The sequence below is a fragment of the Episyrphus balteatus genome, chromosome 3 (assembly GCF_945859705.1).
Source record: "Episyrphus balteatus chromosome 3, idEpiBalt1.1, whole genome shotgun sequence".
Lineage (NCBI taxonomy): Eukaryota > Metazoa > Arthropoda > Insecta > Diptera > Syrphidae > Episyrphus > Episyrphus balteatus.
In genome coordinates this window covers 2010930-2029669 of record NC_079136.1, presented here as the reverse complement: position 1 = coordinate 2029669, position 18740 = coordinate 2010930, and the positions used below count along the sequence as shown (strand labels likewise).

Below are 18740 nucleotides of genomic sequence, written 5' to 3'. Positions count from 1 at the left end.
TTCTGATATTCTGTTTTTTCGACATTGGAATAAACTATCATTATCAGAATCCGTTTCTTCTTAAAAAAAACTTAGGGCTAAGAACACACAAGCGATTTTGGTCGCGCGATTATTCAGTCGCAAATTAGATGACAACGATTTCAATGACTGTAGACACAATTTTCAAATTTTTAATCGTTGGAAGCACGAGTGTGAACAGGTGAACACACACACAGGCATTGAAATCCTTGTGATTAATATTTGGGACTTCCTGACCTAAGGGCTCAGAAAAAAAAATTATTTTTTTAAGGCCCAGTCCACACTCCAAACTTATTGTAATTAAATCTTTGAAATTCGATTTTAATCGAAAAAGTTACATCACTCCAGCTGTCAAATCATTGAATATTTCATTTTTTATAATTGATTTTTTGAGGTTTATATTTTTGCTTGCGCTTGCATGAGACTTTTCTTTGGCTTTAAACATAAATCTTCCAATGATTTGAACAATTAAACAAATGGCATTTTAATGAAGTATCTATCTTTTTTTTTCAGTTCAATGCCAGTTTCTATTTATTTTTTTAATTGATTTAATTTTATTAATATAGCAAAACTATTCACACACATCGTAATTATCCCTCAAAACCAAATTGTTTTATTGAAATCGCGAGAAAAATAATTTAAAAAAAAATAATAATATTTTAATGAAATAAACGTATTTATGTTTCAATAAGACAATCACTTATTCCCCCATTTCCATTTAATATATTGCAGAGCACATTTTTTAAGACTTTCGTTTATATAATATTTAACAAAAAAAAAAATATTAATAATTTTTTTTCTAATTTCATTTAATTTCTTTACATTTTTTTATAAAATCAATAAATTTAGAAGAAAAAAAAATCCTTAAAATTACAAAAATCTCACTTGTTGTTTATACTTATATTTAACAAAAAAAAAACAAAAAAAAAAAAAAGTATATAATCTGGTACTGCTTGCCTGAGTCTATATATATAATAAATATTCGTATATAAATATGTAATTCACAACTAAGTGAAGATCCTAGTGCATTCACGTGTGATGTGTTTGTGTGGAAGTGTTTTATCATTAGTATTTATTCTCAGCTGAAACAATATTGGGACGACACAGTACAATGGAAATAAGATCAATTCATCTTGGTGGACTATTTCATGCTGAAGAAGAAATCCAAATGACATCGACAATGCCGAATTTTATTGGACAAATGCAAGGATTTGTTTATAATGGTCATAGGTAAGAATAACTTTGTTTATGGTTTCCTTTATTTTACCGAAGGTTAATAATATTCTTAATATATTGTTATTTAAATGAGGCTTTCAACAATAACGGTTTTATATCCCAAAGTTAAGGGGTTCTATCTAAAGATATTTCAAAGTTCTCTTGAATTTCAGAAACATCTTTCCATCATGTCATATTTCAATTTTTGTCGTTTTCTTCTAACAACTTTTGCTTCTTTTCTATTTATGTGTTGTCATTTTATGAAGAATAACTATCGCAATTATAATCATATCTATTTGTTTTATATGAAGTCATTACGGACGAGATCTATCTTCACTTTCACGTTTGCCTTTGCCATTATTTGTATTCATCTTCATACTTTGGTCAAAACTTTAAACTAGCCTAATGTCTATCATTAGGGGATTATCAAATACAAATTGTGGAAACATTTTACAAGCATGATTTTCATTCAAATATATTTCTATAACAATTCATTTATTGTGAATTGAACGACAAATTTTCTGACAAATTTTTCCCTTGCCATCTATTGGGACTGCTGAACGCCATTTTAACGTAATTACGTCAAAAGTCCCTTTCAAAATCCGTTTTTATTTCATTGAAATACCAAAAAAAAATTATTAATAAAAAGTACCTAATTTTTTTTAAATGTCGCTATGAATCGTCTTCAATCAAACTGCCAACCATGTCAAACAACAAGAAAAAGTCAACGAATCAACATGATTCAATGTAAAATTAACCCTCTGTAGGCACACCTCTTTTTTGTTACGTGATAGGCACACGGGTGCGAATTTTCGTTTATTCTTTTTCATGACGCTAGAACTTTTTTCGGTCAAAATATTTTATAGAGAATCAAGTATGAAATTGATGTAGAATATTCCGAGGAATTCGAATATTGTATTCACAATTCCGAAAAAAAATATTTTCACCCTTATAAAGAGACTTTTTTGTGACCTCTTTTTTGAAAAAATCGTAATTTTTTTATTTTTGTCCTGCCAAATTCGCACCCGTGTACCGACAAAGGGTTAACAATGCTCTTCTGTAATATCTGTGGTAGGAATTCTTGGCGCGATGCTCAGTGCGATGAACGATCACGCCGGATATTCTGGGTTTATATTGAGCCTTTAACACTTGGACAGTTTCAGTTTTCAGGGATAATACCATTTCGGAGGAATTGAAAAAACTCCAACAGTATTATTTTCATGAAAATGTGCATCTCTAGCGTTTTGGAATCAGCAGCAAATTGTAGATCTTTTAAAATTTAAATCAAAAATAAAATTTTGAAAAAAAAATAATTTTTGGATTTTTAAAAAAACTTTGAACATTTTTTTTGGAAAAATCGATTTTTCGTAAACGGGACATAATTTTTTTGAAATTTTTGTTTTAGATGTTGAATAATAAATACCACAAAATGGCATACCTGCGACCCCAGTCGTGCATTTTATTTTGATTTTGCTTAGGGTAAAACTATACAATACGCCCCAGTTTACAAAACGCCCCAACAGTCTCGTACGCACACAGGTGTTGTTAGACAAACAAAACGAAAACTGTTCAAACTAATTTAAGTTGCTTGCCAATTGTGTTATTGAGTTGTAGTAATCTGTGTACCTACCCTGAAAAGAAAAAAACTGCAAAACAAAAATTTGGGACCAAAACATATTGCGGAGAGCGCAGACAAAATTTCATTTTTTTCAAAAAGTATAAAGACCATATCAAATTGATATATATACTTAGAAAGTTCAAAAATTGGGCTTCTTAGTCCTTTTTTGGCAATTCCTTGAAATCAGTTTGGATTGCTATATTTTTGCATGCGCGTATTGCACTTCGAAATTTACAAAACGCCCCAGTACAGTGAGTGTAATACGCCCCAGTAAATTATGAAGTAAAATACTCATTAACATTTTTTTTTACTGCTATATGCTTAAGAATTGCATTAAATTACAAAAAGACGACACTGAGGCCATTATGGTCAAAAACGAAAATTATTACAGGGCCGTTTTTAAAGAAGTTTAGTTTTCAGCGCATATCTTGCCATTTGGCCTTGCACGATTTTTTTTACCATGTATAGATACCAGATTGCAACATTTTCGGCCGCAAAGCATCTCAAAATTCTATATTCCAAAATCAATTAATTTAATTTTTCTAATTTAGTACATTTGTACCTACTTTTTCCTTAGGGGCGTCTTGTCACTGGTGTGGGGCGTTTTACCCAGCAAGTGAATTACAAAACGCCCCACTTGAACTTTTTTTAAACGATTTATATATAATATATGCTAACATATTTTAGTACATATGAATATGCCAAAAGTAAGAAAAAAGACTATACTTTTTATATTTACCAAAAAAACTATTAATTTCCTTTATTTTCTTTGTTTTATTGAAGATTAAAAAAAAGTGGGGCGTATTGTATAGTTTTACTATGTGAAATCTGCTCTTGGGCTCTGTTTGCTTTCAGTTTTCTTTGTTTAAAATATATTTAGATTGTCAAATCCTAAACCGACTACAGCAAAGCGTCAAAAAGAGCCTCAGGTTTAAATACGACTTAACATCAAGTTTTTTGCAAGTTGCAACTCTAACTTGCTTTTAGATTGCAAGTTGATTCAAATTTTTAAACTTTTATATACAAATTTTGCAAATCTAATCCTATGAATAGATAAAAACAACATCTTAAATGAATATAAGCTCCAATAAAAGTTTCTCTAACAATTGCATTTTTAGAAACAAAATTTGATAATCGTAGAAATTACCAATGAACAAGTGAAATAAATTTTTTAACAAAATTCAACGTCCCGTTTTCAAAATTGATTGAAAAAAAAAATCAAATATTATTGAAAACCAAAAAAATATAGTTTTTGAAAATTTTGATTTATATTTAGTCAATGCTTTTGATTAAAAAAATTCGTAGAAATTGAAGTTTAACAAATAATTTTTGGAAGGTGCCGTAGAAACGGTTTTTTTTTACTAAAAAAATAGATCTTGTCCTTATACAGACAGACAGAATTCTGATTGACAGACGGACCTGTATGTGAAACCTAATTTTTCACATTCTCTATGTCATGTTTGATTGTCATCTCAACTTTTTGTTGAGAAAGAAAGGAGATGGGGCGTTTTTGGGCCATGAGCGTACATTAATGCGACTAGTCTCAAAATGAAGCTGGAGGTTAGTATATTCAATCTATGAATTTTTTTTCAAATCGTAAGTCAGGTTCTTGAGATACAAGGCTCCAATAGTTCGTTCTGATAACCTTTATTTGTCACTTTTATATGCAAATATCATGAGAACTGCAAGAGGTATATTGATGTTTTTGATGTCAAATGAAAGGTGGTTTTAGTGCCTTTTTAACAATATAAAATACATATTACACAAAACAAAGAAACGGCGAACAAATAAAAAAATTAAAATATTATTTTAAAAAATCGATTTTTGTTGCGGTTAAAATACGTAAAAATAGCCACATCCATGCATGAACCGAAGTTGACCCGTAGCTAATCCGCCAAAATCGGTGGGTTAAATTCCTGATCCGAGGCTGAACCACGTTTGTACAACTGGTCCTTATTTGACCAAATTATGTTAGAGAGACACAAAAACTGTAATTTCTTGTGATGAACTCTGAGCTAAACTTTGTTTACATAAACTAGATTACAAAATACGTACGAAAGAAGATTTCCGATAAATCTACTTTTATCTCTGTTTTAGCTTAAAATATAGTTCTTGGAGCTTTTTGAAACTATAATAAACTGAAAAGTTCTTTAAAATTAATGAAAATGGAATTAAATACAATAAACCAATGTTCTAATAAAACTGTTCTTTAAAATAACAACATCTTATCCGTTCCTTTTCTATAAGTGATCTCCCAAGTTTTTTTGAAAAGTGTATTAACCAATTGGTTTTCCCCACATAACATAGCACAAATAAACAAGCTTCTAAACCGGTTCTAATCGCATTCTAAAAAATTAAAACAGTTTTATAACTACACATGCGTACGTGTCGATTACAAGCATATTTAATTTGAAAATAAATGCCATTAATGTCGAACATGAATCGATTTTTTCAAATTAATATTCTACTTTTATTTATTTTTTCGCCGTCTCTTTGTTTTGTGTAATATGTATTTTAAATTGTTTAAAAGGTTAGTACCTTTAATAGTACTTAACAACCTTTCATTTGACATCAAAAACATCAATATACCTCTTGTAGTTCTCATGATATTTGCATATAAAAGGGACAAATAAGGGTTATCAGAACGAACTTTGGAGCCTTGTATCTCAAGAACCTGACTTACGATTTGAAAAAAAAAAATCATAGATTGAATATACTAACCTCCAGCTTCATTTTGAGACTAGTCTCATTAATGTACGCTCATGGCCCAAGTCCCATATAATTTTGCCCCAAATACCTTCAGCACTATGAAAAGTATACCTACACGAAAAAAATTATTGTAATTAAAAACAAAAGTTATCCTGTTTAAAATAACCGTCAATTATGTTGTTTTAATTGTTGTTGATGATTATCTTTTGCTGGATAAACTTTGTTTGAAATAATTTTATATATTTTTTTAAATGCTCTTTATAGACCTGGAAATATTTGCTTGCAATTTTTACATTGTCTGTCAATTTTTTTCAGTTTTTCTCGAATTTTTAAGTAAAATACCTCAAAGCCTCGTGTTATTTATCGAGGTCTATTTTGTATTTCTTTCTTTTACTCGAAATTTTCGAGTGTAAGTTAATAAATATTTCTACCTCTTCGATTTGTTAGTAATAAAATCAGGTGTTTTGTATCCGAAACGTTCTCAAAATATATTACATTTACACTTTTCTTCAAATTTTTTTATTTAAGAATAATATTCTTAAATGTTTAAATCCTTCAATAGTTAATTGTATTTTCTTATTTTGTTGGGACCTATTTGTAACTTATTTTTGCATTTCAAGTAATTCTAGCCTTTGACCTCATACATACCTCGAAAAAAAACATTAAGGTCCAATTTATTCACACTCCATTAAATTTAAAGTCGCCATTAAAAAAGGGAAATTTTAAAATTTGTATGCGATTTGACAGTTTTATAATTTTTAATGGAGCCTTTAAAAATAATGGAGAGTGAATAAATTGGGCCTAAGTATTTGCTTTGTCTCTTTTGTTAACCTTCTTTTAAAAATAAAATAGTGATTTCCAATTTCTTCTCATCGAAGTTTTTTTTAACTTTTCGTGGATAACCCAATATTTTCAAAATTTCAAACCCAACCTTAATCTCTAACATCTCTTAAGAATCACTTTAACAGAAATTAAAATTCCTCTGTTGTATTCTCAAAACAGCTCTACTTTTAATCCACATCTATGAAGTCTTTTTCCATTCTCTCTTTCATTTCATGATTTCTTTCAAGTCTTTTCCAGAAAAAAAAAATAAATGAATTAAAAATTTTCCAAATCCATTTTGTTTTTTTTTTTTTTTACTTTTCATTTCCACAGATACATTGATATTGTTAACAATCTCGGTCCTGAACTATCCGCATTACCAACAACAACATTCAAACTAACAGCACGCTTTGTCAATTCACCGCCCGGCAATCCATATCATGCAGCAACGTTTCGTTCCAAGCATTCATACGTAGGCCTCCCAATGTTAAAAGCCTACGCCACGATTTCAATAGATTTCAGATTCAAAACGGTCGAACCGAACGGCCTGCTTCTGTACAACGGTGGAAGGCGTAATGATTTCGTGTCCATTGAACTCGTAAATGGTCACATTCACTACACCTTCGATTTGGGTGATGGGCCGGTAACGATTCGTGACAAGTCCAGAATTCACATGAACGACAACCGATGGCATTCGGTTAGTATAAGACGTCCCGGCCCCAAAACCCACACCCTAACCGTTGATGACACATTTGAGATTGTCACACTTCCCGGCAGCAATATGCATCTTGAATTGTCTGGCATTTTGTACATTGGAGGAGTGTTCAAGGACATGTACTCGAAATTGCCATCGGCAATTTCCTCGAGGTCTGGCTTTGAGGGTTGTTTATCCTCGCTAGACTTGGGCGACACTTCACCCTCTCTGACGAGCGATGCTGTTGTGCCAAGTTCCTTGGTTGTTTCCGGATGTGAAGGACCGACAAAGTGCAGTCAGAATGCTTGCGCAAATCGTGGCATATGTGTACAACAATGGAATGCCTATGCATGTGAATGCGATATGACATCTTATACTGGACCGACTTGCTATGATGGTGAGAATTCCTATTCGAATCAATCTTTTCTTGCTCTGGGTGTTGAAAACATGTTTTTTTTTTTTTCTTTTCTTTCTTCTTTTTTCGTCACACAGAATCGATTGCTTATGAATTTGGTGCCAACAAAGGAATTATTCAGTACACCTTCCCAGCTGGACTTCAACCAGACACCGAGGAGGATAACATTGCTCTGGGATTCATCACAACAAAATCGGATGCTGTATTGCTGAGGATGGAGAGTGCCACTACACAGGATTACATGGAGCTTGAGATTGTGGAAGGAAACATTTTTATGGTCTACAATATTGGAACACGCGACTTGCCCCTCGGGGAGATAACAACCAAAGTCAACGACAATAACTACCATGTGGTGCGATTTATCCGCAACGGGGGTAATGCGTCTCTTCAGCTGGATGATTACAATGTTCAGACAGTTCATCCCCAAGGTAAGCGAAAAGAGTTTGTGTATATTCAAAATTGATTTACTTTTTAAGTTGGCAAAAAGAACAACAAAAAGATAAAGATTTACTCTTGTGTGGGTGGGTGGCATGGTTGGGATTGAGATAACACTTAAAAAAGTGTTGGAAACTTAACGATGTTTTCTTGGAGTGTATGAAAGAAAGTGTTGGCTTTAGTTTATATTAACGGATATTGATGTTGAGTTTAAAGTGATTGGGGTTAGAGATTTCGAAGGTAGTAATCGACAGCTTAGTGTGTCAAAAACTTCAGATTGAAAGTGAGAAAAGGTAATAAAGATTTAATCAATTTTTACTGTCAGGTGAAACTTTATTGTTTTTTTTAAACCTATTTAAGAAAACCGAGTTGGGTAGAAGTGACACCTCGATTTTTGGTGCTGCTGAATATGCATTCCCCGAATTTACTATAATTTTAAATGAAATGTTTTTTGACATTTGATCTAAAAAGATTATTTTTCCGTAATATTTTAATATTTTGCTATTTTTTTAACCGAATCATGAGTCGAAAACTGAAATTTACCTACTTCAAATCTGCTTCAAAAACCATAAGTTACCTTAACCACCAAGATTTTGAGATATCATCTATTACACAGCCACACAAAAAAATATAAAAGTGCTGACCTGGTTGCGACTAGGTTTTCCATATAGTTTTTGGGTCGCTGAAACCGAATCCGAAGTCCGTTTTGCCCCATCACGTTTTGCCCCATCACGTTAGGTTTTCGAGATAACCTCAAAAAATGTCACGAAAACAAAAAAAATTTTTCTCTGATCTGGATATGCGAATATGTTAATCATATAGTTTTTAGACCGCTGAATCCAGATTCGAAGTCAATTTTGCCCTATCACGTCAGGTTTCTGAGATATCCTCAAAAAAATGTCAAAACCCCAGATAAGAAATTTTGTTTTTTTGGTTTTGACATTTTTTTGAAGATATCTCAGAAACCTGACGTGATAGAGAGAAATTGACTTCAAATCTGGATTCAGCAATCTAAAAACTATATGATTAACATATTCGCACATCCAGATCAGAGAAAAAAGTATTTTTTTTTCGTGACATTTTTTGAGGTTATCTCGAAAACCTGACGTGATGGGGCAAAACAAACTCCGGATTCAGCTTCAGCGACCCAAAAACTTTATGAAAACTTAGTCGCAACCCCAGGTCAGAACTTTTATTTTTTTTTGTGTGGCTGTGTTATATATCGCACCTCCGGTGGTACAACGACGTAAGTGCAAAAATGTTGATTCTTCAGAAAACTCGATTAAACATTTTGAAAACGTTTGAAAACAATGTAACGGTCCAAAGGAATTTCTGCTCCCTGGATTCAAATAGAACATTTTCAATTGGGTCTTTGTTTCATCGGAAGGAAATACCTTTTCTTGAAACTATGGCATACTTAACTCAGAAAATTCAAAATTTGCACTTACGTCGTTGTTCCACCGGGGGTGCGATATATTATTTATTTTCTTAATTTTTTTTTTAAATCAAAGAGGCATAAGAGGAGAAGGTTTAAGGCAAAACAAAAATTTAAGATTTTATAGGGTAAATAGGGGTAACACGACATTGAAAAAAGAGGCTATTTACTAAACGGTAAGTCGTAAAGAGTTGAATTTTTATTTAAATGATAGACAAATTTATTGTATAGTTAAAAAAAGTATTGAAAAAAATTTTAAAAAAATCAAAAATTCACCAAGTTTAGAAGGTTTTTTTGCAGTTATAGACCTTCGACAAAAGACTAATTACAAGTACGCAAAATTTTGTACAGAAATTTGAGTTACACCTTTAGAAAGATATTAAAAAAAATTAGGGGTCTAATACGGATTTTTTTTCATAGGCCTGTACCCTGTATTTTGAAATAAACATTTTTGAAAAACAACTAATTTTTATTTTTTTGGATTTTTTAAAAGTCTGAAAAAAATCTCAAACTTATAGGAAATATAGGTTTTAATCATGCGCATGCATGTACAATTTTTTGAATTTTTAAAATAATTTTTGACCGAATAACTGGTAAAACAAGTTTTTTTTGTCCCAAGTTTTTTGGCCGTTTTTTACCGGTTTTTTTATTTTTATCTTTTTTTCTTCAACAGATAAATGAATGAAATTTTTGAGTAGTCTTTTATTTTTTTTGGAATTTTTAAAAGTCTGAAAAAAATCTCAAACTTATAGGAAATATAGGTTTTAATCATGCGCATAAATGAGTATTTGGCATAGGCCACTTTTGCTACAAGTTTAAAAGTGAATATTTTTAAACTCATTTTATGAACTTTTCGAGTTTTGATCCTCTTTATCATTTGAAAATTAACTAATTATAGAGTCGAAAATTGGAAATAAATACAAGAAATGGCGAAACGAAGTCCGCCGGGTCAGCTAGTACCTTTCTATACCAAATATCTTTTAGAAAAAAATAATTTTGAAAATAAAAATAAACGTATTTAAGACGATAAAATATGGCTTTTGAATATTGCATATGTAGTTTTGCGAAAAAAAAATTTAACGGTGATGAAATTCAACGCCAAAAGTACCACAAAAACGCGTTTTTGACCTGTTAATATTTAAATATTTCGAAAACTTGACGTGCCAGTGAAATTTTGACTTCAGATTCGGAATCAGCACAAGCTCCATTTTCGTTACCGACCAGTGTAATTCTTCAGTTTTTTTTTTTTATATAGGGAACAGTTTATTCTATCTTTAGAGCAGAGACCTATTTCACAAAACTATTAGTCTAATATTAATAATTTCTAAATTTTTAGTTCTAATAAAGTATGGGGAATTATTAGTGAAAAATTCAAATATTATTATTAAATATCCCAAGCAACTTGGAGTATTAAACAGGAAAAAAAGCAGTGCTGACACAATTTTCATAAAAAGTTAAATAAGCTTACTCTAGTTTATGCCTGAACATTGAAATAGCAGTGTGTTTGTTTTTTTTTCTCTTTCAAGGTAGGTAAACGTTTTTTTTATTTAAGTGTAACTTCTTTTATAAGCCTGAATCGGCATTGTCAAAAGTTGTGAAAATGGACATAGAAAGCATTGTTCCGAAAAGTTCATGACATTAAATACAACCAACTTTATGCTAAGAGGAAAAAACTTACCAGTGCTTCCGAGATATCGTAGAATACAGCAACATCCAAAATAGTAACATTTACATTAGCTCGAAACACGTAGGTAATCTAAAAAGAATCAGGGGTCGAATTACGGCATACGTTCGTTAACGAATGGTTGCTATGTGTCCCTATCGTTTTCTAATAATTAACTAGAGACAGAAATATTCAAAACGTTAACGTATGATCGTAATTGTGTGCCGTATTTCGACCCCAGGACTTAGCTCCAATAAACAAAAAAATTACTACAAGTTTCTCTTAGGCCCAATTTATTCACTCTCCATTATTTTTAAAGGCTCCATTAAAAATTATAAAACTGTCAAATCGCATACAAATTTTAAAATTTCCCTTTTTTAATGGCGACTTTAAATTTAATGGAGTGTGAATAAATTGGACCTTAGCGCTATAGCATTAACAGAACATGTGCTGGAACTGGAACCAAAATTGCTAGCCTAAAAAAGCATGGAGGAAAGAGAATTAAATTCGTAAAGATTGGCCAAAGATGCAAGTGAGGAAGTACCGTGTTTCTTAGTTGATGTTTTGGCCTATTTTTTAACCAGAACATTTTCTCCGGAAAATTTCCGGATGCTTTGAAGAGTTCCGATATTCTTACCTTTTTAAAAAAGCTTCAGCGAAAAAAGTAAGCAATTATAGACCAATTTCAATTCTATCTTCAATAAGTAAAATTTTTGAAAAATTTATTAAAGAAAGACTTATTTATTTTTTAAATCGATACAACTTTATCTGAACTGGAAAATGAACTCGAAAATAGAGCACTACGAGTTGAAATTAATAAAATTAGAAGTGACTTCAAATTTTTAAATATATATGAGTGCCACAAGGCTAAGTGCTTCGTGCAATATTGTTCTTAATTTACATAAACTCGTTATTTAAATTAGGTACCATTTGAAAATTACCGCTTTTGCGGATGATGTTGGTGGTGCCTATGGTGCTAATAGCCCCCTTGATCTTGTTGCTGAATTTAATTGGGATTTGAATCTTTTTAGGTGGGGGTTTGGTGAACATAAATTAGTCATAAGCTCTAAGACCAAAATTACGTTTTTCAGCCTTTCTTCTCAGATTTTCTTCGATCTGGAAATGTTCTTCAGATTCAAGTTCGTTCAATTACTTTGGCTTCTTAATTTTTAGTGATCAGTCCTATTTGAGAAAATGGATTTATTTCAATATCTGGGACTCTTAATCGATGACTTTTATTAATCAAACTGAGAATGTAACTATCTCCAAAAAGTTTGCTCATCTAATCTTCTTACTTAAACAAAGTTAAACCAATTTTAATTCTTCAAAAAAATGTGATTAGAAACGATATATGTATGCAAGAAACGACGATTACAGCATAGTTATGAGGTTAAAAATTGTTTCAAGGTCCTAAAAACTTACTTTATGATATCTGAATTTTAGAGCATTAGACATTCATAACATAACCTGCGTAGCAACTTGCAATATCTTGTACCTGTTTTCAACTTACAAAACAACAATATTTCGTAAATTGTACACGGTTTTTTCTTCGATTACACAGGTCAACACGAAATTTGTGCTTGGGTTGCGACTATAAAATTATGATAGATATATTGATACTCATCTGGAAAATATTTTTTTTTTTAATTTGCTTTTGAAGTCAGCAGAGCAATTTCCAGTTTTCAAGTACATAGATCTGTTTTTTACAAAAAACTGTCGTGCGTAATTTTTGCAAAAACGCGAGAACGTCTTACCCGTTTTGGCGGATTTTTGTTTTGTTTTCTTCATTTTAATGCTGTTTTCATATTCAGAAAAATAAAAAAAAAAGGAAATTTAAGAAGAAAAAAGAAAAATTAAATCGAAATTTTCGTTTTTTTTCGGATTTTTGTCAAATGGGAGCCTGAGGCATTATTTGATACCTTCTATTTTCAATATTTATGGTAAAAGTAATTCACTCTGATGGTATTTTTATTATACAAAAATAACTGCTTACACAAATAACTGTATCCAAACTGTAGCCAAACTAGTTCATATTGAAATTCTTTATTTATTGAAAAGCTAAATTAATTTGTTTGCATAGTTTCTTTTTATTATTTTGTTGCATATACATACATACAGTAGACTGATTCAAAAAACATTTTTTTTTTGTTCAAAGCATTACCGAAAATATTGTTGGAAATGACGAAAAAAAATACTGTAAAAGTTTCAGCTCTTAATGTAAGCATTTAGTACCGCCGCCGCATCGCAAATTTCTATTTCCCATACACGATTTGTATGGGAAAGATTGTGTATTTGTGTTTAGAATTTTTTATCTTTTTAATAGTTCATCAAAAAGGCTAGATTTAATCATTTTCTTGTATAAAATTGAACGCTCTACAAAATTGCATTTATAAAATTAAAAACAAAACGGACGCGAAAAATTAATTAAAATAATTTTTAGTTGAAAAAATGAATAATTCGAATTTATTGAAGAAATCTAATATGATAGTATTAAGGGTTTGAGAGTTATATAAAAGGATCTGTGAAACCAAAACACAACATAGAATACAAATATTTGAAAATTTTGCCAAATTTTTTGAAAAACCTAATAATTTCGTCAAAAAATCGGAAAAAATGAGAAAAAATTACTTTTTATATTTTAAAGTTGAATAACTTCGAAACGCGGGGGTAAATGAAAAAAATTAATAAGAGCTGAAGTAATGGATTAAACGAAATGGGCTGATAGGCTAACTTAAGATCTCTCAGCATTTTTGGTAACTTGTTCATCCCAAATACTTACAGTTCTTGTGAAATTTCGAAAAATCCCTACTTTGCAACAGTATTTTGCTTCCTCTGCCCATAATTGATTTTTGTTTTTTTACAATTCTTTCACTTAAACATTGCCTAACAATAAGAAACAATTAACTAATAAAAATATTTTTTATTTCATACGCCATTTTTTTGCAAATTAAATAACAGTTCCGAGTTTTATAAAAACTCAATTTCTTACTTTTATTTCAGAGCAAAAAGACAAAAAAATTTGTATTGTGTGACTCTGGTTTATTATTTTTAAAACTTGTCCCGGTATTGCAGTTTTTAAAAAAGTATTAAAGTTTCCAAAGTTGAAGTTAGATAAAAAAATATTACAGTTTGAACTCAACGAAACAGGGTTTTTCGGAGCAAAAAACCCTTGTATTCATCATAACTTTTTTTGTTAAATTATCTACATTTTATACCTTTACAGTTTTTTTTGTACAATGCACGGTTCTTGCACTATAGCTCATAAGACTTGAGTAAGGCTCACAGGGTATGAAAATTGTATTTTTGCTCCCAACACTACAAAAGCAAATCTTAGGAGGGGAAAGGGTGATTATCTATTGTTTTGGTTTACTTTGAACCCAAAAAGTGCAAATTAAACCCAAGCACAAAAAATATTTTTATTTTTGTCGACCTGTGTTATTTAATAAACTTCTTATTATGTTAAGATCACTTACGTTACCAAATCTTTTTAAGAAACATTTAAAGGGTTGGTTGTTTGATTTTGATTCCGGTGAATTAAAAAAAAATTCTGCTTTCTTTAAGAGCAAGTACGTCGTGCATTTTATTTTATTTTTTTTACTTTCCACAAATTATGAAAAACTTGTTACCTATTGATAGAGTTTTGGCAAAGAAAGATCTTGGTGTAACTTTTGTTTCAAAGTCAAACTTTTCAATCATAAATAAAATTAGGGGTAACTAAAGCAAAATTCCATGTTAGGCCCTAACTAACGCATTACAGCCTTAAAAGGTTTATAATTATCCCGTTTTAAAAAGGTAACGTTATCAGCTTGAGTTAGTAAGTTGTCAATATCATTTGTCAAACATTTAATAATAAATGCAGATTAATCAATAGAATATCCTATCAAAGATTAGTGCAAAAAGTCATTAATAAAAATAAATTCAAAAATCGTGAATTACCGGCGTATTATCCAGTGCAAAGATCTTCGATACTTCGATATTTTAAAAATTATTGTACTTTCAGAAAGGCTTAGATAACTCGTGGTTCAAAAGGTTTTTTAAGTCTTTTTTTTTTTTGTCACTAGCCCTGAGTAAATAAGTATCTATTATTTCCATTTATAAGAAAAAAAAGTATACTAAAACAAATCGAAACACTTAATTTATATTTAAACCTTTTTTATTCCCCAGGTCATCAGTCAACAGTATTCAATACAATGACAAACATACAAGTCGGTGGCAAATATAGTCGTTCGGGTCGATTTCGAATTGAACGACCATTTGCCGGAGTTATAGCTGGATTGTCCATCAACAAACTACGCATATTGGATCTTGCCGTTGAACGCGACCCACACATTACGATACGAGGAGATGTACAATTGGTAACTGGAGTATTAGATAGAAATGATCTGCAAAGAATGCAGCAGGTTAGGGAGTTTATTCAAATCAAATCAATTCAATTCCAAATCAAAAGAGCGCGAATCAAAAACTGGTCGCCTCTCGTTATTCGTTCGTTCGTTCTTCTCTTTTCTTATTATTTTTCGAATCAAGTCGATATCAAACTCTCAAAATATCAAAAAAAAAATATATCAATCAGCATTGTTCTCCAATTCTTCTTTTATTCTCATTAATGTGTATGCAAATATAATAAGTAAAACAAAAAAAAAATATCAAAACAAAACATTTTTGATTTGCTAATTTATGATTTTTTATATATTTTTTGTTTTGTGTGTGTTTTTTTTTTAGTTTTTTTCACAAATTTTTAATTTTAAATTTAATTTAATTTTTTAATTAAAATTAATCAAATAAATTATTATGTATATCAAGATCTGTGTATTTCAATCCTTGCATCTTTGTGTATATTTGCCTATAATAGCTTTCTCTCGTATTTGTGTAGGATTGATGCAAAATAATTTATTAAAAAAAAATAAAAACAAAAAATAATAATTAGAATGCTTAAGCTAATAGTCCTTGCATTTTTTTATAAAAAAAAAAAAAACACAAAAATACTTAATTTTGTTATTTTCTTATAATTTCACTACATGGGATTTTTATTGATGAATGTTTTAATATTTTTTATTTTAGTTTTTGTATTTAATTTTAATTTGTGTTTATATTTTTTCAACCACATATTTATGAGTATGTTTAAGAAAAAAATCGTTAAGTCAGATCAAAAGCTGTTTAATACAGAAAAATTGTTTTAAATTATTTTAATTTCGGCTACGGGTTTATATAAAATTGCAAAGTAATTTCTCGAAACAAAAAAAACATTAACTTAAACAAAACCAGCTGCAATCAGTCAGGTTCATTCACATTTAAAAAAAAAAAGTCCCTATAGCATTTATGTTTATACGTTTTTTGTTGTTATTGCTAAATAAAAAAAAAAAAAAACACAAAAACACAAAACTCAGAACACTAGAAAACACCATAGGAATTCTCAAGTTAAATTGATAAATTAAGAAATCTGAAATTAAGAAATTTGAAATCTTTAGTGATGCCGAAATTGTGTTTAAAAATTGTACATTATTCTTTCACGAATATGAAAATCTGGCAAAACTAACCAGAATTCCCAATTGTTGTAACTAAAGTTCAGACGCTAACGGCTCTTAAATCAGAGTGAACTCCGCTTATTTCAAATAGAAAATAAAAGAACCTCGAAGAATAAAAACTTACCAAATTTGGTGAATCTCCTTTGAATTCGCAAAGGCATGATGGGACCACATTAATGTCCATACATAAATACCTTAGCTTTTGCATTTTTCTACAGGTAGGCAGGTAGGATTTTACAGCTCAGCAATACACTGCATATTAGACTTGATTAAAACACACTCCAGCATCTTTAGTCGTTTTAATAAAGTTAAAATTTTGCCTATCATCCCTAGATAAATGATCCTTTTAGCCAATATGAAAACAGGATTTCGTAAAGCCTCGAACAAATCTGAATTTAAGGGGGGAAATCCCTCAATAGAGGTCTATAGAAAAATTGTTTGTCATCAAATTTTCTACAAATATTGCCTTATGCATTTTTCTGTAAAACTAACCGTTTTCGCAATAGAGCGATTTCAATCGAATATTTGTAGATAATTTTATGACGAACAATTTTTCTACAGACCTCTATTGACCTCCGAGCAGCAGGTCGCGAGATATATGATGCGAAAAACTAATTTTCGTGACCTTTTGACCTCTATAACTTCTAACGCGGACGCGATATCAATGTCGATTTTTCACATCTTCATAACAACGCTGTAACGAAAGTCTATACCAAAATCGAGCCCAGTAGGAATTTTTCCGCAGATAAAACCTAAAATTACTGGACTATCTGGAAATTTTTATTTTTGCATTAATTTTTTTTGCCATATAAATTCATTTATCAACCGAAGAAACTATTTTCAGTGGTCTAAGCCTTAAATGAAGCCTCAAATGCCCCAAGATAGTCCCGAAACCCATGCCCATTGAACATACCTCAGTACGAAAACGAAAACTTTAAACGCTTTTTCCTCAAAACGCGCTTATTTCCGCGCCGTGCAACGTAACTCAAAAACTAATGAAGCTATCGACTTAAAATAAATTGCAAATTACTAAATTATTGGCCATTGCATGAACCTAAAAGTTCAACAAAATTTTTACAATAAATATTTTTTAACAATTTGTTTATAAAAAAACATTGTGTTTTTTTCGATTTTTTGGTCTCTTATTTTTATTTTACACTTTTTTTTTACTAAATTTAGGTTCATGCAATGCGTATTAATATATTTTATTGGAAAAAAATTTCTTTTTTGATTATAAATAGTTTTCTGGACCTGGACATTGCACGGCGCAAACTCGAGGCGTCAACTTTAAAGAGCTGTAGAGCCGCCATTTTGTTTTTTTTTTGTACTTCAAAAAAATTGTGTCAATACTTTATAATGTCAATAATATCACATACTTTCCCAAATTTCTATAAATGCTTTCAGTTTTCCAAAAAAAATTATTGGAAAAGCTGTCGTCCCGAGGGATTTCCCCCCTTAAGAAAAGATTGTTCGCTTTTTATCATAACATTTAAAAATGTCATGCAAAAGTATCGTGTTATTTTCAGTTGAGATTAAAACTACAAAGCGTTTTCGAATTGGGCTTTTTTTCTGATTCGCATTAAAACCAAACGAGGATGTTGTCTATGTTTCTTGTGTTAATTTCCTTGTAACCAAAAAAGAGGGCCGACAATGATAGATGGGGCCAAACCTGCAAATTTAATTTCCAAGACTTTAATTGTTTTTTTTTTTTTTTTTTTGAAAAGCCATTTTGAAGTTAGGACATTTTTGAAGGTTGCGCGAAAATGGGCATATTTGAAGTTAAGGTATTTTATTTTTAAAGTTAGGACAGAAGTTAACTTACTTAAAAAGTGTTAAAAAGTGCAGGAGCTCAGGAATATTCTGCTTCTATTTCTTTTAAGGACTGAGATTCTTAGTACAAAGGTAAAAGTACCCCATGGGGTGCATTTACCAGAGCAAAACCTCCCTAAAAACAAATGGCAGATGCAGGGGCGGATCCAGGATTTTTTTCTGGGGGGGGCACAAGGGACGGATTGGCAAAAAAAACAGCAATAACAGTTAGAAATAAAGTGAAGTACCATACGACTGACTAACAAGCAGAAAATTTTAACGACCCACAGTGGTCTTAAACCTGGCCAAAAATATTTAGGCACATTTCCCACATCAAATAGGTACCAAATGACCAAAAAGTTATTCGGAAGGAAAAATTTTCATT

The 18740-nt window shown here is 30.6% G+C and overlaps 1 protein-coding gene across 10 annotated transcripts in view; it reads left to right on the top strand.

Annotated features, from left to right (window-relative positions):
• Window positions 1-18740, top strand: part of LOC129916399 (neurexin-1) — a 124828-nt gene that overhangs the window by 100719 nt on the left and 5369 nt on the right. For 8 of the 10 annotated variants that reach the window (XM_055996306.1, XM_055996307.1, XM_055996304.1 and 5 more), the window contains 4 exons: window positions 1101-1248; window positions 6716-7473; window positions 7569-7919; window positions 15189-15424. In XM_055996306.1, the coding sequence (XP_055852281.1) occupies window positions 1101-1248; window positions 6716-7473; window positions 7569-7919; window positions 15189-15424 (1493 nt within the window). The remainder of the gene's footprint in view (window positions 1-1100; window positions 1249-6715; window positions 7474-7568; window positions 7920-15188; window positions 15425-18740) is intronic. The other 2 variants (XM_055996311.1, XM_055996312.1) reach the window with 1 other exon arrangement.